At 41.5% G+C, this 21,713-nt stretch overlaps 3 protein-coding genes across 3 annotated transcripts in view; 1 reads left to right on the top strand and 2 right to left on the bottom strand.

The window, feature by feature from the left end:
- The window catches only part of LOC135482799 (regulator of G-protein signaling 9-binding protein-like), a 50,061-nt gene that overhangs the window by 5,318 nt on the left and 23,030 nt on the right, over positions 1–21,713 (top strand). The window lies entirely within an intron of this gene.
- On the bottom strand, positions 177–8,357 carry LOC135482797 (Krueppel-like factor 13). The gene is made up of 4 exons (XM_064763188.1): positions 8,177–8,357; positions 7,468–7,957; positions 5,659–5,748; positions 177–5,063 (listed from the first exon to the last, which is right to left on the bottom strand). Exons 2-4 carry the CDS (start codon positions 7,928–7,930, stop codon positions 4,858–4,860), a joined length of 759 nt encoding a protein of 252 aa, XP_064619258.1. The 5' UTR covers positions 7,931–7,957; positions 8,177–8,357; the 3' UTR covers positions 177–4,857.
- On the bottom strand, positions 11,623–21,108 carry LOC135482796 (carbonic anhydrase 2-like). Its single transcript, XM_064763187.1, has 9 exons — positions 20,983–21,108; positions 17,670–17,733; positions 15,146–15,178; positions 14,643–14,822; positions 14,031–14,188; positions 13,586–13,690; positions 13,169–13,244; positions 12,783–12,949; positions 11,623–12,251 (listed from the first exon to the last, which is right to left on the bottom strand). Exons 2-9 carry the CDS (start codon positions 17,728–17,730, stop codon positions 12,057–12,059), a joined length of 975 nt encoding a protein of 324 aa, XP_064619257.1. The 5' UTR covers positions 17,731–17,733; positions 20,983–21,108; the 3' UTR covers positions 11,623–12,056.

Here is a 21,713-nt window from a genome sequence, read left to right as displayed (position 1 = left end):
AAAGCAATTAAACCAAAGGATTTTCTTTCTGACAACACAGATTCCAGATTCGGAACAACATTATCAATAAATCAAATGCCAGGCGTGTGCGGGAGTCACTATGCTTTTGGGGAACGAAAGTCTGGGAAACGTACACAGGTATACCACTATGTTAAATTACTCCACAAGGCCAAGAATGAATCTAAACAAGTCTTTGTTTATTCTTGAGAAGGCCTACTTTAAAGGCCTCAAGAGCAGTCCAGATACCAAGTTCACAAACTGAGTATGCACATTACGGCTGCCTATTGATACAAAGAAACTTTTTACCAAGGAATATCAATGTCACAGATCTCTGAAATTCCATTGATAGTCATCATCAACATTTAGGCATCAAATCCAAAAATGACAGAAGGCCTAACCGTTAATAGTGAATGCCAAACGACATTTCCACACAAAAACGTCCAAAATTAATTCAAGTTGACAAAGTAATTCTGTCTGGCAAACTCACCAATTACAAGTCTGTGTGCCTTTGATCAAAGTACACAAGTACAAATGTACAAAACAAATTTATCTTTCGAGAAAATCTCTCGCATTTTTTAAAGGACAGAAAAGCAGAAGAAACCAACAGCTAATGTTGATGCAACATTATCCGATTCCATGGATACAACTTCAACTTGACAGTTTTAAAGCATGGTGTAGCATCAAGAGTTGCTGCTAGTTCAACCACAGAGCTGTCAAATTTCACTGATATACCCCATTCTGTGATATTTTTTCGTATCAAAAACTTACAAAATATTTACAAACTTCACCCAACATCACAGACGCTAATTTTGAATTTTTGCACAAAATCTCTCAAAATGTTATAATCATACTTTGGCTACAGAACAGAGTCATTTACTACCAGTCACAAGTGCAGAATACACTGATGGCGCCATACATTCGGGAGGCTTTCTTGGTTCCGGCAATTCAGCCGCAGTCCTTGAATTTGATTTACACTAAATAGCCGTTTGTCTTTTTCAAAGGCTTGTGGTGCATTTATATACTCAATTCTGATACTTTTTGAGAGGACAACTGGTTTCTGGTACTTCAAACACCATCTGACCCTTCGCTAATATTCTTACACAAGTCAATATACATGAACTTTCATGTAATCATGAGTGACTATGAAAACAAGTAACACACCACCAGCTAATTCCACTTTTTGATTTCATCACCAAGTAGCACAATCCTCATCCCTTGCCTCAAAGAGTCCAATTGTAAACACACAATTTTAAATTTGTAGCATAATCGCAGGAATCACAAAAATCTATGTGACGAAAATTAAATTATCTATCAAAATTTGCATCTTAAATCTTCTATCTTTTAAAATCATACTTCCTGAAATCTCCTCTATCACAGCATTCGTCTCTACCCTGAACCCAATTTAGTTTATCAGCCCACATAACCACTTCAACAATTATCTATTCCAAGGATCAGCTATGATCCAATAAATAGCATGCCACCTTAAAGGGAGACTATAGGAAGGAGTCAGGTAGGTCCTAGTAAGTCCACATTCCAGAAGAGTGGTCTCTCACACTAGTCACTGTCTAACACGTTTTCTTGGGGAGCACGAGTATGATTACCGCTGAATCAAACATAACCCCCAAGCTCCTGCCTCTAATCCCCCTTTATCTCTACAGCTGATCCCCATTCATCTGTTGAAACCTTCAACAAGTTTTTATTATCCCGTACACTGGGATATTTCAACCAGCAAATTGTTTGCAAAACTACCACTTCAAAATCTCCAGTTGATAAACTAAATAGGGTGGAGAACACATTCTTATCTTTCTTTGATCCATCTACTATACATTTACCACACGCCACCGTTACCAAACAATATCCTACAACAATCACAACAACAGCCTACGACGTAGTGAACTGCATTCTTACAAATCATTCCACCCTCTGACACTTCCCAGCCAGATATTATTTGATGGCCCATTTACAAAAGTTGACCGTTTACAAAAGTTCCTCGGCCATAGCACTTATACAAGAGACTTCTTGGAGACTTTAATGACATAGCGAATTCATCAAGTTCAATGACTTTCAAAATCATCTGCCAAAATTTCAAAATATTTGACACATTTACTTTTAAAAGAATACATTAGAACAACCATTCCATAACATAGAATACACTCTGTTTTGGAAACTGTACATTTTCAGCCCGGAGAATCGGAGACAACCTCTTCCGAGGGTTTCCGACCACTCGTGAGTCAAGGTTACCAACATCTGAGTAAATCTAGTAGAATAAAGGCTACCTCTAAAGTGTGTCCTTGGGCTTCAATTGGATAAACAGCCCACACACAAGGGCCCAGTTAAGAGTAGCCTTCAATCGGCAGGTCGGTTTACTCGGCGAGGTTGCCTGCCTTGACTCGGAGAGGTGGGCAACCCTCAGATAGGATGTTGCCTACACCCACAAAACGACTTTACAGTGCATTTGATTATTTTGGTCCCATACAGTGCACAAAGATCCACATACATCATGAGAACTGCAAATATCAACGAAATGAAGAAATAAGGTATATACACTGCCTGAATTCAGGCACTATCAAGTTTGGCTGTGATCACTAAACTTTTTTTGCATTTTGATACAAATCATAATTGTATGACAAGTCCACATGTCAGTATCATACTTTTAAATTAAACTTCTTTCTTTCTACCTGGGACTTTAAATCAGAAGCACCATTTTGAGCAAACAACATGTTCGTGTGGACCAGTGCTTCTTAATACAAAAAATGTAGGTTATTAGCTATATTCACAGGGATCGACACTAGCAGAGGAGTCGGAGGCAATACCTGTACTGCCCTAATGTTCTGCCTCACTTCCCCAAAATTTCAGACTTGCCAAAAGCCAAACGTGGCAGGCCAGCCGCACTGGTTTGCAGTAGTGCCCTCTATATCACATTGTCCACTAAGCAATTAGCATGTCTAAATCACTCCCAATTCACCAGTAGACATTGTTTTTATTGTATGTCACACTCGAATGTCCAGACTGCCTTTTTATAAGGAGTGATGGCAGCATTTCCTATTGGTACCCATGTTATAACAACTCACTTCATGAGGCACTTTGCCACTTGTGCAGATTTTGCTGTCCCCTCAAATTTCTAAAGTGTAGAGCCCTGAGTTAATCTTAGGCAAGACGAATCTGTGGTAGCATGCCAAATTCGTACAACACACTGATGATATTTCACACTTATGTAGATGTGCAGACAAATATAGTTATGAAGAAGCAGCACACATAATAACAGCTAAAAGCAACGCTAAGACTAAACTGAACACATATCGATAAAATATTGCTACAGTGTTAGAAAAATGTCACAAATTTGTTAATAGATATGTAATATAATGACAAGCTACTAAAGACGTTCACATAGGGATCTGTGAAAAAGTGCAAACCCTCCAAAAATTCTCAATGAGTGCAGTCCTCAAAAAGTTATTCCATCACCAGGTCATTCATTTACATGCAAGGGCCAGTGCGTTCAAGAACTTGTCCACACAGTTGTCTGTAGAAAGTGCTAGTGTACATGTATGACCATTTCAAGAGGCAACATCAATTGGGAATTCATACGAGAAAACAGTTTTTTTAATGTCAATTTCAGAGAATATTGTCAATAAAGGGGGACGCAGCTAGTTCACGACATCTTCGACACCTGCCTGTGTGGTGCAAAAGCTTAATTACCAGTACCACTGGCACCACCTGTGTGACTGAGGAGCGCAAACTCACATAAACTATTCCAGGTGTTATCTGAAGTTTACGAACCATCATTTCTGACAGCAAAGCTGAAGTGGATCTAAATGACATCAATGACAAGACAATGACACAAAGACTGATATTTGGCCATGGAAGCAGCAAGAAACTACAACAATTTCACAAATGTACATATTCGACCCTGGAGAATCGACTCCCCAGCTTGACGAGAATCAGCTGGGCCTTCCAATTTGCCAAGCACACTAATAAAGCAACAATTGAGCAAGGAAATGATTTCCTTGCTTGTCCAATTTTTTCTCAATTTAAACAATCAATGACATGTCAAATAGTGAAATATATCCTCCCTTTTTTCCGAACAAAACCAATTTTACAAAAGACTTATACATTCGACAAGCAATAATTATGTTAAAATTCAATCATTCCTTAAAAATAATCATATCTGACATGATTTGCGTTTACTGGTCACGAAACTGCAACTCGAACAAACTGATTGAGTCAATCTCTGCATTGAATATTTTTAGTCGAAACATGTACATTATTCACTTGCATATATTGTACTGTTTCCAAACCCAAGAAAGTCACGTTGTTTCAAACTATCTGAAACAGCATATTTTCCAACAATCAATTCATATTCCAATGCTTGAATCCAGGCATAGAGTCATTGAAGTTTCTGCAATAATACATGTATACCTGAGGTCATCATTACACTAAGGCAAAGTCTGTGGCCATACACTGATCAGTCTAAATCACTCGCAGTATTTTTTAAGACAGAGTCCTATGAAATTTTCAAACCACAGCATCAAAGTCAAGCACGTCCTTAGCACTTAAAATAAACTCCACGAGAAATTGGAGCTACAGACACAAATTGCTGCTGCGTCCAAATCCAAAAACTTGTCAAGGTCATCAATTTATCATGATTTATCTGCAGAGAAACAGCCTCGCCCTCAAGTCAATGCGAGTATACAAAACATACACATTACATGTGCATGATCCAGTACAACCAGTGCACTGCATTCAATATGAAGATCCTTGGCTTGATAATTTTGACGACATCGCCTAAATATCAACTGCCCATGCAAAATGCATGCAAGTTCCTAGACCAAAACGTTGTCAATGCAAGTTGTATTTCATCTAGGGGGATGCCGTAGGACTTGGACTAAAGCTCCCACTAGCACTGTCATACGAATGGCCATCACTTGCAGCTGTATCGACCTTGGCTGTTGTTCCCTTCCTTAACATGGTTGGAACAAAGTTAGGATGGCGTCGGGCGTGCTTGTTCAAGTGATCACTCCTCATGAAGCGTTTGTCACATATAGGACAGCAGAATTTCTTCTCACCTGAAATCAGAAGGTAACACAAACAGTCTAATTAACAACATTTATCATCATCATCATCATCATCATCATAAACTCTGATCCCTTTGTTTTTCTGTGGTTTTCAATCTAGTGTATAAAAAACTTCTGTGTTTACTCTACAATTTGCATTACATGTATGAACTTGGATTTTTCACTTTTTTGCTCATACTTGATAAAGGCACAGTACGTGCCGAAAGCTAGTATCGGGTCCTCGGACCAAATTATACAGTCTATCATGAAAACGGTGTTACTTTCAATCTTTTCATTATCATAAACAGCATCATGATCCTTGTGAATCTGCATAGAAGACAAGACCCTTAGCGGACACCTCTCCAAGGACAACCTCTCTACTAAGGACACTAGTTTTAGTTCTAAAGTGGTTGTTTTCATTGTGATTGTTTACCTCTCTAATCAGGACACCTCTCTATTGAGGACAGCACTCGTCAGTCCGGAAGGTGTCTTTAATAGAGAGGTTTTGAACCTCAGTTCTACTGTAATTGCCTCAGCCGCATGCACGCACAGACAAGGATAAAGCTAAATGTCTCTTGGACAAATCCCTAACAAACTTTTTAGTTACCTGTGTGTGTCCTGAAGTGTCTTGCCAATTCATCTGATCTGGCAAATCTTTTCCCACAGCTCTGCCACTTGCAGGGGAATGGTCTTTCACCTGAAAATACAACACATTTTAGTTGTAGTGCAATACAAATATAATTTGGATACCATCAGAACATGCACAAGACTTATCTTACCAGTAGGGCTTTCTTAGTTATTTCCTTTTTTTGCCCAGCTCATTGAAAATTTTAGACTACATTACTAATTTTTTTAATGACTTGTGCAAGTACAATGTATGATTAGTATGGAACACATCGATCTTTGTAATCACCACCTTTCAATGTGCAGATTTTGTCTTTTATAAGCCATGTTTTAGAAAATAAAGAAGCTAACTTTTTTGAGCACCAACATTTCTCTACTAGTCTAGGCACTAACAAAATCTAAGCGTTCTTTGTTTGAAATCGAGAGCTCCCCACACTGATTCACTTGGTTCTTGACCCGCTCTTAAGATTGGTTTTGAAAAACATGTGTGGTATATTCGAGTACCAAAGCCTACAGCTGTAGGGGGTGACCATGCTGATTTCATCACCTGTATTCAAATGAATTGATGTATAAATTACACACTATAGATTACCAACAGGATACTTCAGCATTTTAGAGCATGAGATGAACAACATTGAGTTGGCGAACCTTCATGCAGGAGAGTAGGCCAACAGTATGTCATTGTCATGTTCCTCATCACCTTCCTGATAGCACAAGCCAGCTGCTATAGAGTGTCTTTGTTTGACTGGTGAAGTGTGCCACTAGTCTGCCAAGCACGTGTGGTCCCAATAAGAAATAAGAAAGAAATGGCTGCCAAAGCATGCGGTATCATTATCAATCAGGTCAAGTGAACAAGCTGACTTTCTATGAGTTCTTTGTCCTTATTCAAGTTTCATGTCCGCATTAGCTATGCATGTGGCCAGCCTGGGCATCCTTTGGTCCCCTGGACTCAATTCAAAAGTTCTGGCAAGGCATTTTTTATGCTTGCCAAACAACTGAATGAAACTTAAGTCATTTTTTTTTACTCCGTTCAAGGTCAAAAACTTTTAAATTGAACTTGAAAACCCATGTATAGCATTCTTAAGTGAAACCCAGAGATACAATGCTCGACTCCGATGATTTCTTTATGCAAACTAATCCTTGGCCAATTTTGGTGAGCATTCTGGATTTTTTGCCTCCACCGGCAAATCGACATCAGGGATCCACAAAATGGAACACTTTAAAAATCAAAATACAATGTGTACAGTGGGTCAAATAAAATTAAATGTGAATATGAATGAAATCAATAACATAACAACAACCCATGCAGCATACTGCTTGGGTACACATACAAATGTATCATATAAAATGCCACACCCTTCCCAATGACACAGAAAAGTGGGTGTGGCATTTTACATATATCACAAACCAACCCCACCAGCCTATTGATCTTTTATGTTAGCAATGGGAAACTCTGGCCAGACAAGCAATGGACAGGTTTGAAATACTGATCAAAATAGTAAGTAAATGGTTGACATATTTCTACCAAAAGCCTGGTAGGCCTACATCCTGAAATGCGCGGGCACAAAAGGAAGAAGTTTGCATTCTACTACAAGCAACTTACAAAAGAGTGTATTCTTATGATTAGGGCCTACCAAACCCGCAACATTATTAATGTTAGTAATAGAAGTACTCTTCCCATGCATTATTTTAGTGAAGGCCTACTCATTTTCCTTGGATCATGATGATGTCATTACGCCGTCAGCTGCAGTCCTGAAAAAAAAGAATTCAAAATACCAGGGGGGGGGCCTACCTGTATGCGTCCTCAGATGAGCTTTCAGATGTGAACTCTTTCCGTAAACTTTCTCACAACCTTTGTAGGGGCACTTATGAAGTTTCTTTTGCTGCGCTGGGAATATCCCCTTGTCTTCGTCATCTTCAACAGTTTCGCGAGGTTTCCTCCGTCGAGTTGTTGGTTTTTTGGCTTGCACTTGCAGTGCTGCCTTTGAATTTGGTGAATTCTTCTTGGCAAACATGTCGTAATCGGGTGATACAGGTTCCTGTTTTACTTTGTTTAAATCAGTCAATATTCTGGCCACCATGAACAAGGAATTTGAACTGTCACTCAAGCTTACACTGTGGTCACCACAACTTTTGCTATCCTCGGATTTTCCTGGCAGATTTGTAACATTCGTTTGGGCTGTGGACATCGCTAGAAGGCACTCTGCGGCGAATGTGGTATCGTAATCATGGTCTTCACCTTCTGTAAGGGTCATACTTGGATTACCCAGCTTCAAGTTGAACTGAAATCGACAAGAAACCCAAGTGAAATCAGACTTTAGTGTATGTACAACGCATGCGAACACATGTACAAAATGTACAGCAAGTGTACGATTAATACGAAGCATGTGTGCAGTGTATTCGGACCAATAACACAAAGGGCCATCACAAAATACCTCGTAACTACGATCGTATAAGTACGAATTTGATATAAACTGACAAATATATTTATTGATACTAACCTTTTCTTCTCAGCGACTCGATAGACCACAGAAATCAAAGAATTTCGATTATTTTCCCCCCAATTATTGAACGTGTGTCGATTAACAGAAGCTCCTCGTGCAATAGTGGGCGTGCCGTTCCTGTTCTAATGAGATGCATGATGTCATGCTCATTGGTAACCCTGATTGGTCAATTTGTGACCTTTGACCACCAGCGGGAATTTCTATGTTCCAAAAATAGGAACACCATGTTTATGTTTACATGTGGCTGGGCAACCAGCTTTTTGTAACTAACCTCATGCTCATGGACCCCTTATAAATGGTATATAGAACAATCGGAAGGTAGGCTATGAAGTCAACATTAATTTGACAAAACAAAGTCCACAAGTAACAAGTGAGAACATTACCAGGCATATATAGAGCCCAAATCATATTAACTGTATAGACTCCCTCATCCGATTCCGAATTTGGTCGGTCCACTGCGTCCGGAGGGTAATTAACTGATCATGATTAAATAAATCCCAGGAAAAATGAACTTTGGCGTTTTGGAATGTTCCTTTTTCTGAATGTCGATGCCCCCCCCCCCCCCCCCCCCCGCTTCCCCTCATTGCTTGTGGGACGCAAAACTATAGTTTGACACACGTTCTGTGTTTCCCCATTGGATTATCATGGCCTCCCAGTTACTTATTGTCAGGGGTGTGGCTAGCTTTTAGTTCTCGGGTCCGGGAAGGGGGGTTGCAAAATGATAGCCTACTTTTCAAATTCTTCAGCCAAATTCTAAACTCCCGGGGCAGTGCATTGTGTCAGCCTGATTGGGGTCTCCCAATTGGATCTCCTGTCGGCCTACCGGGTAGACTCCCGGGCCATTGAGTACAGCTAGGCAACCTCGACCCTATCCACCGCGCAGCGGAAGGTCGAGGAAGCCTCGTTGATTTACGTGGGCGAGGCGAGCCATAAATTATTAGTGCATACAGTGGATGCACTCTGGTAGTCCAGATTATGCACTTGGATCGAGGTTAGGGCCTACAGAAAAACACGTAACCGGACACCGGAAGCCGACGCCCCCAAATCGAGTTATTGCCGTCAAGTACCTAGCCCATTGTGTAGCCTCGATCCGCTACGCTATATGTACATCGAGCCTATGTGCTAACTCGAAAAAAACCAGGAATTCCAGCCCAAACGCACTTAAGCTTAAACCATGATGAAAAACAGGAAAACCCCTCGGTGTAAAAATAGTTTGACGTCACAAGGCTAAAGCTTGCAGCACACTAGCCGCCAACTTCGGCGTTCACAGACGTTTTTTTTCCGCAAGAGTCCTGAACGCCTGAAAAATCCCTAGTCTGCTACGAACGGCGTCGGCGAACGCGACTTGACGCCACTTGCCGCATATGGTCTCATTAGGGAGTTGATTTCTCGGTCCTCACAGTACGTCAGTGTTGATTCAGCAGTTGTTTTGGCAAAGACATGTTATTTCGGAGTTTCTGAAACCTAGAGCGCTACTCAATAGGCGGCTAACAAGAAACTACGCATTTACTGTTGTTGGCCGACGTTGTGTACACTGAACTTGGGATGTGCGTCGGCCCCGTGTTGAAATGCCGTCCAGTGCTGGTTGGTGCGTTTTTCGCTGATTTGTGCAAAATTCAACATATCTCAAAAGTTCAATGGTTGACCCTCGATTTTTTTTTGATTTTTGTGTAGCGTAAGCAACTGTCTTTCATGGGAGAATGGTCACTGTAAGAATTATTCAGGAAGAAATGTATAATATTTGGGGGTTTTCGTGATTGTCCGGCCCAATTGGCAATATTGCCATTTGGGATGGTGAACAGAGCTAGGAGCAAATGCGACGCTTATGATTTATTTAAAGAAATGAAATGCCCGATTTAACATCCTGCAGAATCAGGGGAATCGGGCGTTTCCAGTGATATACGACACAAGTGGGTTGTCCTCATGCATTCACTTTGGAAACGCATTTTAAAATAGATGTTGCGTCCTGTTTATGGGTACGTCATCATCGCGTACATTTGGGAAAAACTCCCTAACGAGACTTATCCAACATATGGGCGGTTATTTCCGCATTAAATGATGTCCTAAAACGCGTCTTTATAACTGGCGACTCGTGTGTGTGTGTAGAGCAACCCGTGCGTACAGAGCAAAACGCGCGTATCTAACTCGCGACCCCTACAAAGAACATAACGCGAATGTATAACTACTGTCGCATAAACGTGCCGTCGGATAACTAGTATCGGATAAGTGCTGTCGGATAACTGCTGTCGCATATAAGGTTCCTCAGCCTCCCGCATCGCGGCGCTAGTTATTATTACTTCTGTTCTAAGCGACGTAATCCCGAGTTTGAGACAGAAGAGAAAAATGGCTACTAATCAAGATCCACATGTGCTCCAGCCTCCGTCCTTGTCAAATTGACTTCTTCTTATGTGTTCTTCTTAGGTAGGCCTAGTTAGGTATGAATGCGTGCTGCCCGCTGGAGCACATGTGGATCTTGATTAGTAGCCATTTTTCTCTTCTGTCTCAAACTCGGGATTACGTCGCTTAGAACAGAAGTAATAATAACTAGCGCCGCGATGCGGGAGGCTAAGGAACCTTATATGCGACAGCAGTTATCCGACAGCACTTATCCGACACTAGTTATCCGACACTAGTTATCCGACGGCACGTTTATGCGACAGTAGTTATACATTCGCGTTATGTTCTTTGTAGGGGTCGCGAGTTAGATACGAGCGTTTTGCTCTGTACGCACGGGTTGCTCTACACACACACACGAGTCGCCAGTTATAAAGACGCGTTTTAGGACATTATTTAATGCGGAAATAACCGCCCATACCAACATGTTTGATTTTTGACGCGTGTCGCCGCGCTTGAACGCAAGAAGAAGCCAGGTGTGCTACGGATGGCCGCCTGACTTGGCGTCGGCGGCGAGGCTACGGCCAATCGGCTTGCGTCTTGATGTCACATGATTTCAAAAGGGCAGCCTAAAGTGGCGGAAAAGACGCTACTGGACTACAAGAAGCGGTCGGCTGACGCCTCTCGACGCCAAAGTTGGCGGCCAGTGTGCTGCAACCAATCAGGCCATTGTTTCGTCAACCGATCATTTTCGCAATAGGCATCTCGCACTTCGTCCCTTTTGGGGACGAAGTATTGTTCTATCAAGTACCAGTCTCTGTAGTCTACGAGTGAATGGAGGAGACTGGTGAAAGAGTCTCCCGGGCCGGGGCAGTCCATCGCGTCCGGCATCCTAATCAGATCTCCTGAATGCGTCATCCTAGGCGGCTGGTCCAGTGCTTCCGGAATGTATACCGGTCGATAGGACGAGGCCGGTCCAATGCGTCCGGAGTGTATATACCAAAATCACGTGCCTGTGGTGTAGTTCATAAACCCACTGATAGATTCACCTGACAAAGCCAGTGATTTTCAATATCCTTTGCCAACTTCAAAACAACACAAATTTAAGAAACTCATTTTTTTGTTGATGCATGTACATGTAATTCAAAAAGTAAAAACTGGGTGTCAAAATATTATCACAAACACTGTGTACAAAAATACATAATGCAGTATAATAAAAATTAACAGTGAGATCATGGAAGCGCTTCGCGTGCAATATTAGTGGCCCTAAACTTTTCACGAATCATGACATGTATCCAAAAAGCATCCAAAATGGTTAATGTTGTCAGTGATTACAAGTACATTTATTTGAAAGACTCTGGATTCATGGTCATGTACATAATTCTGACTTTGAAGTTTCTACTGAAGTGAACATTTTGTTCAACTGCTAAATATATATATAACTATGGTTTTCCCGGGGATTTGATACCAATACACAATCAGAAGACTTGGTTACGATCGCTTTAACGCGGCGAAAACAGTTCCAAGTATTCGCGGGAAAGATTTACAGGAACAGAGAGAGCAGAAAAGCGAAGAAGACGAGAGCCAATGTAACCTGGACATTGTTGCTGGCACCATTGGCGTTACCATCCTCGGGGTTTGTGGTCTTGACGACTCGGTCATTGACTGACTGTGGTGGACGGAAAATGTTAGTGAGGTTCTTGCCGTCTTCGTCTTTGACGGTGTAGAAGACCGAAAGCTGGAAATCAAAAACAAATTGTCGTTATCAAAATAGCGGGAGGTCCGAAGGATATAACATCATCTGTGGCTCGCAGACGGCTCCTTTTACATCCTCGAGTACCAGGATCATTTCAACCCTTTTAACTTTTCACTTGCTAATAGCACATTCAGACGGCTTACACAACATCACCTCATTAGCCTATACTTTGACATCCTGAGATAGGCCTACAGGTTTTTGATACTCCTATCGAGAGGCGGAGTATATTTAAAACTACTGATTACGTCAGGATGATGCTTTGGGCGAAGCTATCTATTGCCTGGAAGATTTCTTTTCCCATTTCGAAATACCTTATTTTCCCCATCAATGCATCCTGAGCTTCAGGTTTTTGATACTCCTACGTCCCATACAAAATAATAGTAATAGCGAGAGCTGGAGCATATGGAAAACCACTGGGTGCCGAGGATGCATCAATGGGACCTCACCCCTCCCGGTCGGCCATTTTGAATTGCTAATCAAGTAATCCTCGGATGAAAAGGTTGGTCGGCTCACCTGTTCCTGTGTAATGTAGATGGGGTTTTTGTAAACGACCCAGGTCACGGCACCATGGCAGCTAGGTGTGGTCAAGCCACCGGGGTATGTGTAGTAGTGTTCTGGGTTCATTGGCATGAGCTTCTCAAGGTTTATGTAGCCACGAGACATGTTGTACTTGCTGCCGGCTGAAATAAAAAGGTGCATTGTATATACCATTTTGAGCTGAGCTCGAATAAGTACAGAAATCAGCAATCGTTGAAGCTATCACTGAGCTGTTAACGGAAACTCTGTCCCAGAAAGTGTGTATTATGGTACGTGGCACGAATTATGGCGCAGTGAACAATATTTCTTCTTTTCGTTCCTTTTCTTGATTATTCCTGCATGAAAACCTCAGTCTCTCTCACCTCTGTCTTTAACCATTTCGGCACCTTCTATTATTTTTGCGAACTCCTCATTTGGCATTTGGTTCTTGGATTTATCCTGGGAACAAATAATACATCAATGTAGCCAACAATTTAATTCTTCTTGAAAGGAAAAGGCACAATCGACAAGTTTGACAATATGTATCTACCTGCCACTCCAACCGTTGCAAGGACCTATAGAGGTCCGCGCAGATGCCAGAATAAATACAATCTAAAGTCCACACCCTTCTCAACTACTGCAAGGAAGCAATTTCTTGGAAGTTCCTTTTATTTTGCCTCCACCTTGCCTCCCCCAATCTTATTGCCCTTTTTCATTTTCATGGAAACGACCAACAAAGTATGTTTATCAACGGGGAATGCCTTTAAAAAAGAAGGATCCGATCCGATGGACCAACTTACCACGACATCAATGAAAACTCCCAGGACCAAGAGGCCATCATCCTTCTTGATAACTTCTGATATATCGAGCTTGTCGTGTTTGTGGTTCACGTTGACGATGTGCATCTGAAAGAAGAAAATATACAATCTAGATACCACAAGGAAATGGCTATCATCTGGCCTCTTCGGGCGGCAGTCAAACTGATGCCGATGGATGAGTTCAGCAATCTGCCACCAGACGGCTCTAATATCGCAATTAATAATGTCTTCTGACGCGGTACAAATCGATTTAGAAACTGCGTGCAAATTTAGTTGGCCGTCATATTTTAAAATATCGTTATCTTTTGTTCTTGATACCAAGTATTCATTATGTACATAACATTTTGCTTTACCAACTTCATAAGTATACCGTCCGAAACAACTAGAGCTAGAGATACGTGGCCGCTCTCATGGTGATATGTCTCACCTCTGCTTTGTGCTGCTGTCCCAAGATGGTATGCTCCGATCCATGACCGTCCATTGGGTTGGAGTCTCCCCAGTGAAAGTGAAGTTGAAGGGCGTAGTAGTGAACATTGTCCACGGGGCCGCCTTCGGTCTCAACATCTCCGTCAACATTGAATTGAACTGCAAAATGAATGAGGTTTTTTTGCCTCGGCCAATGAAAGTGTAAATATATTCTGCTTCTTAGTTGGCCATCAACAGTCTTCGGTCTAACAGCCCCTAGCAAATACTCTTCCTTTCCGATGAAAGCATTTTGCAAACTTCTCAACAGAAAAGAAAACTTTAAAAGAATTTGCACTAGCAGTCGACAATAAATTATTACCGTCTTTAAACTGCTAACACTCAACGCCGAGACAGTGAAATGGCTTTTGTTCATCGAAGAACATATATTATAGAAGTTTAAAAATCAGTCATCCTTACACTCGCCATTTTAGTTTCCCATAGCTTTCGCCAACAAAAGCAATTTCGCATCCCACAAAAATGGATTTTGAACATGCAAATGAGTCGGTCTGGTACAAAAGCATTTTTAAGCAGCCCACCAACAACTTGTAAAATTCTTTCTCCGGCGAAAGCTTACCTGTATGGCCGTTGTTTTGAGCCTGGAACAACACATTTTTCGTATCGAAATTCTCGTGTCTCATTTTCTGAAGAGAGGAGTCAAACACGAGAAGGCCCTTCTTGATGTCAATGGGTGATTGCCTGGGGTATGAATTGGGATCGCAATACTCTGGGAATTTTTTGCCCCAGTTGTGCGGCCCTTGATAATAAGAAGGGAGAGTGTACAAGTCATCAATCAAATCGCTCCTCCTTCTGACTGGTACTTTAAAAGATACATTCGGCTCTTTAACGACTGTGAGGTTGGTTGTTACTTTGATTTTTCGCATTATGCTACTTCTGCTGATAAAGAGAATGTTGATCAAAGGGAGCATGTATATTATGCAGAATGAGCAAGGTATAGGCTAGCCGATTAGCCTCGATCCGCTACACTGTACATCGAGTCTATGTGCTACCTCGAAAAAAGCCAGGAATTCCAGTACAAACGTATTTAAGCTTAAGCAATGCAGTAAACTGTCAACTTACCATAGTCCGAGGTTGGACTATAATTCCAAGATGCTGAAAGTAAACAAGGGTATGTATTGGCGGATGCTTTTACGGACGAGGCAATCACCGCTGGATGTTCAGTATATATCAAGTCCTTTGACGCATGCTCTAATTGATTGTCGCATTGGCTCGGATCCCCCCCCCCCCCCCCCCCAAGGAATACGGTAAAATTTCACTTTATTCGGTCATTATTGATGTGATGGTATACACATATAAAATAGTTATCTTCGAAGAGTTTGTGGGAATTGGGTCAAATCAGGGCGTATGCCTACTGCACTTTTAAAATAAGTGCAGCCACAGCTGCGGTCCGATCTTATCAGGGTGAGGACACTCCTTATGCGAATGCGTACATGTACTTTATATATCATTCATAAATTTCTAGCTATGGTAAAAAAACTAGCTATGGTGCTCTCGGATCTATGCATGGCCATTATACGACCAGCATGTCGAGGTACGGTGGTTGTATTTTTAGCAGAAAATCGCGTTGAGCAACTACCCAATTTCGTTGGGTATATATTATAGCAGTGTGACTTTAAATGTAACACCCTTGGGTCTCAAGTGTCAACAGTTTGTACAAAGGGGACGGGCAATGGTGTATAAAAGTGAAGGTTTTCATGCTGGGTAGACTAATACAAGGCCGAGCTGGAAAGGCTGGTAGCTTGCCTTTTTCCCAAAAGTAAGGCGATCCATAAAACAGTTTGGTTTCACAGTGTTGAAGTTTCTTGAGTCAATGTTGAAAGAAGTGATTATAGGCTTATATGTCTTCAAGGTGCAAAAAATCTATGACCACAAATCTGACATCATGTGGACTGCACACCGTGATGTCACAATATAAAAAAGTATCAAGCTCGGTGAGGCAATGTTTTCTTTTAACTGAGGAACAGGGCAGAGAGAGTGAGAATTTTTAGTATCTTTCTTCATACATCGAAACGGGATGCTATTTAATGAGCTTCCTTGACCAGTATTAAGCGTGTACTTGCGGGCATCATTCACTCAGTAGTCCTGAGTTGCTGAGATCCTGCCAGTTGTTACCATGTTCCATTTCGGATATACAGTAGGTCCTCAGTTAAATGACCTTGCCCTATTTTTTTTTTAAGTTTAGGTTTTGTAAAATTGATCACAGCCATGCCTGGGCTGGGCCAATTCAAAGGAAGAAGGAATAACATTGATTTCCCAATACAATTCGGTGTATGGGCTATTGTGGCTACCAGTCCTTATTTGAAACTGACCTAGGCCTTTGTGGGTTGTAACTATGAATCACCTGGGACACGGCCTTTTGAAAACACCGGATCAATAGGCCTCCATTATATTGTTCAGCAATCCTGTTTACCCCTGTCCTGACCTCATTTGAATATTCGGCTTTAAAGAAGATCCTGCCGAGCCTACTGTATTATGCCTTCAAGCACAGCCTAAACTTCACATGAACAGAACAAAACCCCAGGACAAACAGTGAATGGTTGGACGCACAAGTTGAAAATACGCAGTGGATATTTTGCCGTGAACCGGTTGCGAGTTATTTTCGCTATTTTGCCGTGCACTTCCGTTGGACATGCGCAGTTCGCGTTTTTCGGACTTGGCGTTTTTCAGATTTGTCCGCCATGTTGACAAGATGTCACTCTCGATCGGGGACGAATTTTCCTCATTTCACAACGTTCAGATCGCAATAAGAGCTTTAGAAAATGACGAGATCAAGTACTATGAGTTGCGGTTCACATGTATCAAAGGTGGCCGAAAATATGAACCGCAAGCAAACAGCATTACGGAAAAACGCCAAGTCCGAAAAACGCGAACTGCGCATGTCCAACGGAGTGCACGGCAAAATAGCGAAAATAACTCAACCGGTTCACGGCAAAATATCCACTGCGTTGAACGCATGCTAACTATGGGATACACTCACAATATAATACCCCCCTACGACTTTGCCTCCTCCCCCCCCCCCTCGAGTTGCGCTTGTCAGAGTAAACGATCTAGGCCGTCAGTCTGCCATTGCTACAGAGCACATTTGGTATTGAGTAATATGACGCCACAACAACAGCCAAGGAAAAGTCGTTCTGTTTAGCCTGCAGCACACTAGCCGCCAACTTCGGCGTTCACAGGCGTTTTTTGCCGCAAGAGTCCTGAACGCCTGAAAAACCCCTATAGTCTGCTACGAACGGCGTCGGCGAACGCGACTTGACGCCACTTGCCGCAACTTAACGACGCGTGTCGCCGCGCTCGAACGCAAGAAGAAGCCAGGCGTGCTACGGATGGCGGCCTGACTTGGCGTCGGCGGCGAGACACGGCCAATCAGCTTCCTCTTGATGTCACATGATTTCAAAAGGGCAGCCTAAAGTGGCGGAAAAGACGCTACTGGACGCCGATTCTGGGCAGGTGCGCTCTGACCGGCCGGGATCCACTGGCCGCCAACTTTGGCGTCGAGAGGCGTCAGCCGAACGCTTCTTGTTATACCGGATTCATAATTCATCGGGCATCGAATGCTCTAAATTTAATTTTCTTCACTTACCTGCTTCAGTGACTGCAGCAATGAACACCAACAGCAATGCAGAACACATCAAGCGCTCCATGATCTATAACAACAAGAACTTTCTTCTTTACAATTACGTTTTTCATTCGAATAAGTTTTTTAAAACTTTCGTAGCCAAGGCCAGTTCATGCATAGGGGATTTTAAGCGCGTTAGGGGGGCCTATTGGGCATAAGGAGGAGGTTTTTGCTTCAGCCAACGAATGAGAGTTGCGAAACGCGCTCTGGTAGGAGGACAGCTTATAATATCACATTGGCTGCATACTTGAATTTTTTTATGCTAGTAATGGGCCTAAGTAGACTTAAAAAAGAATTAATTAGGGAATACTTCAAGATCTCCTTTAATTAACATGACTTCAAACACAAAAGGTGTATCAAAAAATAACGTTATTCAAACATAGCTTTCTCGTTAAATAGAATTTGTTCCAGGACGACTATGCCTTTAAGTGAGATTTGAATTTTTTGCCAAATGTTTAGCATTTCACACATGTCCAATATACTTATATATATATGTGTGTTTATTCGTCGAGAAATAGTTCTGACACATGTGGTGCATTTACAGATTTGTGCTGGGTGCTAGGTGCTTGTTTACAACGATCTATTTACATATCCGTGAAAAATCAAGGTTCAAAGAATTTAACTAGTGCACAGAAAATCAATCATTTCTGTTAATTCCCTATGATTAAACGCCGCATCCCCTACGTCTCGCATGACCATCAATTCGCTAATCTGTTCCGCTAACCTATTTTGCCCGTTCTTATCATTCACTATATAAAAAACCCTCAACATATCTCCCCAGCTGTCCACATTGTTCCTATCTAAAGCTCTGTACACACTGACAACATTTTGGGAAACATGTTGGCCAACATGTTGTCCAGGTGCGATGTTATCGAAAATTTGGCCCTGTATACACATGACAACATTTGACAACATGTTGGGCAACTTGTTGTCGAATGTTTCCGAGAAATGAGGATTTTTGAGGGAATATTTTTGAGGGAAATTCATAAACAATGGAAGATTCCAAGAGAAGAAGATGTATTGTCGGTGGCTCTGCCATAATTTTACGTATCCTGATTGAAAGACGGCGAAGAAGACGTAAAGATGTGAAAAGAATGTGGACAAGACCATGGATTTATATGAGACACCAGCATGGGGCAAATTTTGTAGCTATTTCTAGAATAGCAGCTTTCTTTTTGTTCTTGTCTTTATATTCCCTGGATGTTACATCCCATAAACAGGCACAACTTTCCCATACTGCAATAAGTTGTTCAACTTCACTCAGTAACCATTCCTTGCTTGAGGCTGCCATTTTGACTAGATCACATGGCTTAAGGTAGATCATGTGATTTGTGGCCTATTTCTGATTGGATAAAACTCGACAACATCATTAGCATCTCGGCAACAAAATTGATTTTGTATTATTTCGACAACATTTGAGCAACATTTGGCCAACATGTTACCGAATGTTTCCGAATGTTTCCGAACTGTACACACTGCCAACATTTTCGATAACATCGCACCTGGACAACATGTTGGCCAACATGTTTCCCAAAATGTTGTCAGTGTGTACAGAGCTTAACCCATAGGGCGTTGTTGAACTTTTTGGAGAGGGAGAGTCTGTTCTGTGGAAGAACGCATGCCGTATGTAATGTAGAATATACATTTGAGAGTAAGATCACAGGCGCAAGATCCCTTTTGGATCATTTTATAATCTCAGAAAATGTTTTTAATAGGATCGAGCAGTACACTGCTCTGCATAGGGCTGACAACCCCTCAGACCACTCCAGCCTTTCTATGGTATTGAGTACTGATGTTCAGGTCTTTGGATATGAAAATAAGGACGTAAGAAATGAGTCTAGGCAAATACTGGACTGGGATAAAGCAGGACCTGAGGACATTATGAGATACAAAGAGGCTTTAGATGAAAACCTGAGAGTTATTGCTATCACAAACTTCGGCAACATATCTGCAGAATCTAGCTTTTTAATAGCCTGAATAATGTCTACTGCGTTTGCTGCCTCCTCTGACCGATTTACAGAGGTCTTTCTCGTCTCTTTCTTACCCAATACACTGTTGTCACCTTTCTCCCATAACAGGTTTTTCGCACTAAGAATGTCATTCGGCGAGAAGAAACCAACCACAGCCTTTTTAATGGCATCAAATGGCCCCGAGTGGACACCATATACGATATATGCCAGAACCGGGTCACATATGGTCACTGGAGTCTGACAATCCCCAGTATGACCGTCATCTTGTTTACTAGTACATGTATTCACATCTGTCACATCATCCTTCTCGCGCTCATCATCAGCATCGCCCTCATTGCTGCCGTCACCAACCTTTGACATTTTGTGCTCGGGACTCACTTTCTTGCCATCTGGTGTCAACTTATTGAACGACCGCTTGTTGGTCGGCGTCCCAGACAACGACCAGACCGAATCGCAATCCTCTAAAGTCTTTTGAGTCGATGACGCAGCCATGCGTGACGAATGAACACATATACAGATTGTCCTTAAACGTATGTATGTTCATGTATGTGCACTGTAATGCACTATGGAATTTTTAGAACGACTTGGGACATTTACAGCTCCAAAAACTCACAATCCATATCTTATATCTGAAGTTTCAGGGAAACGACCGTATTTACTCAAATTGGTTAAAATTACATGAAGCATTTTGCATCTTAATTCTTCGTATATGTACGAACCTTTTCGGGATGGATTATGCAAGTGGGACACTTGCATAAAGTCTCTCGATAGGCTACGATATTCTAAGATTCCTGATATTGAGGAAATTTGGTAAATTTCGAATAAATCACAGTAAAAACTAATAGATTAAGTAGAGTAAAGCAGTCGTTTATTTTATGAAAACTGAATTCATGAGTTTTTGATAAAAATACATAATATTGTACATTCTCATAATTATTTGATCAAAATCAGCTGTAAAACCCATGTCATAATATACATGTAGGTACAGCACATATAAAGTCAAACAAGGTGGAAAATACATATCATGATATTATGTCAGACAAGGTAACTGATGGCATCAACGTAACTCATTATGTCCCTCTCTCCATTGACGTATTGTTTCAATGCGTACATATGTGGCTCTCCTCGGGTTTGGTCGGTCAGTAAGGGACGGTTCATATTCCTACGTCTGTGGGGAGGTTAGCAATACATTTGAATAGGCGAAACAGGAATTAGGCGAAACAGGAATAGGCGAAACAGGAATAGGCGAAACAGGAATAGGCGGAACAGGAATAGGCGAAACAGGAATACACCAATAATTCACTTACCTCTATTCAAAAATAAATTATCGGACTTTCAAAAGATCTACAACGCCCTGAATGAATGACCCCAGCTTAGTCGATGCTTCTTATATAGGCCTACGATGTCCTCATTAGGTGTGGCGCTGTGCCGTGTTACGGTTGAATGGTTTCAATGCTTTGAAGGATTTGAAGGCTTACCTTAAATTTGGTTGTGCTTGGTATTAAGTTAGGCCAAGCAAGTTTGATTTCATGGATCACTTTCGGGAAATGGGGGAGGGTTTTCCCCCAACTTTCATTTTTCATCATCAGTAAATTATCCTGGTGAAGAACACAGATTCATTTAACTAATATGTAATTTATCGACAAGGAAACCTAAAAAAATTGTATTTAGAAAATTCATCATCAGGTGTAGCCCCCCCCCCCCCCGTACTTTTAAGTTCGTTTTTTTCTGTTGCTCTGACCGTATTCACAGGTCTTGTAATTTTGATCATATACAATAGTGAAATCTGTCATTCATTTTTGTTTAAAAAAATAAGTCAATAAAAGTGATGAACTGCTTTGGTGCAATGTCAAAATTAAGTGTGAGCGGTGACAAGAACCATGACATCATCTTTCAGTGGCCTTACAGTTTTGAGCGAAAGAATTATTTCTTATTATATTCGTAAGTAATTATGTTATATATATATATGTTTGTGCTTACCTTTGCTTGCATTTCGCCAAATAGGGCGGTATGCCGTTCGTATTGACTGGTGGCTCTA

Source organism: Lineus longissimus, chromosome 2, assembly GCF_910592395.1.
Source record: "Lineus longissimus chromosome 2, tnLinLong1.2, whole genome shotgun sequence".
Lineage (NCBI taxonomy): Eukaryota > Metazoa > Nemertea > Pilidiophora > Heteronemertea > Lineidae > Lineus > Lineus longissimus.
The sequence above is the reverse complement of the archived record's forward strand: the minus strand, read 5'-3'. Positions and strand labels throughout refer to the sequence as shown.

Coding starts and splice junctions, on each gene's coding strand:
- LOC135482797 (XM_064763188.1), bottom strand. CDS start 7,930: ATGACCCTTACAGAAGGTGAAGACCATGATTACGATACCACATTCGCC. Junction 5,749..7,467: donor TCATCTGAGGACGCATACAG/GTAGGCCCCCCC, acceptor TTGTATTTTCAG/GTGAAAGACCATTCCCCTGC. Junction 5,064..5,658: donor ACACTTCAGGACACACACAG/GTAACTAAAAAG, acceptor TTCTGATTTCAG/GTGAGAAGAAATTCTGCTGT.
- LOC135482796 (XM_064763187.1), bottom strand. CDS start 17,730: ATGGAGCGCTTGATGTGTTCTGCATTGCTGTTGGTGTTCATTGCTGCA. Junction 14,189..14,642: donor TCAAAACAACGGCCATACAG/GTAAGCTTTCGC, acceptor TTCATTTTGCAG/TTCAATTCAATGTTGACGGA. Junction 12,950..13,168: donor CGAAATGGTTAAAGACAGAG/GTGAGAGAGACT, acceptor TTTTTATTTCAG/CCGGCAGCAAGTACAACATG.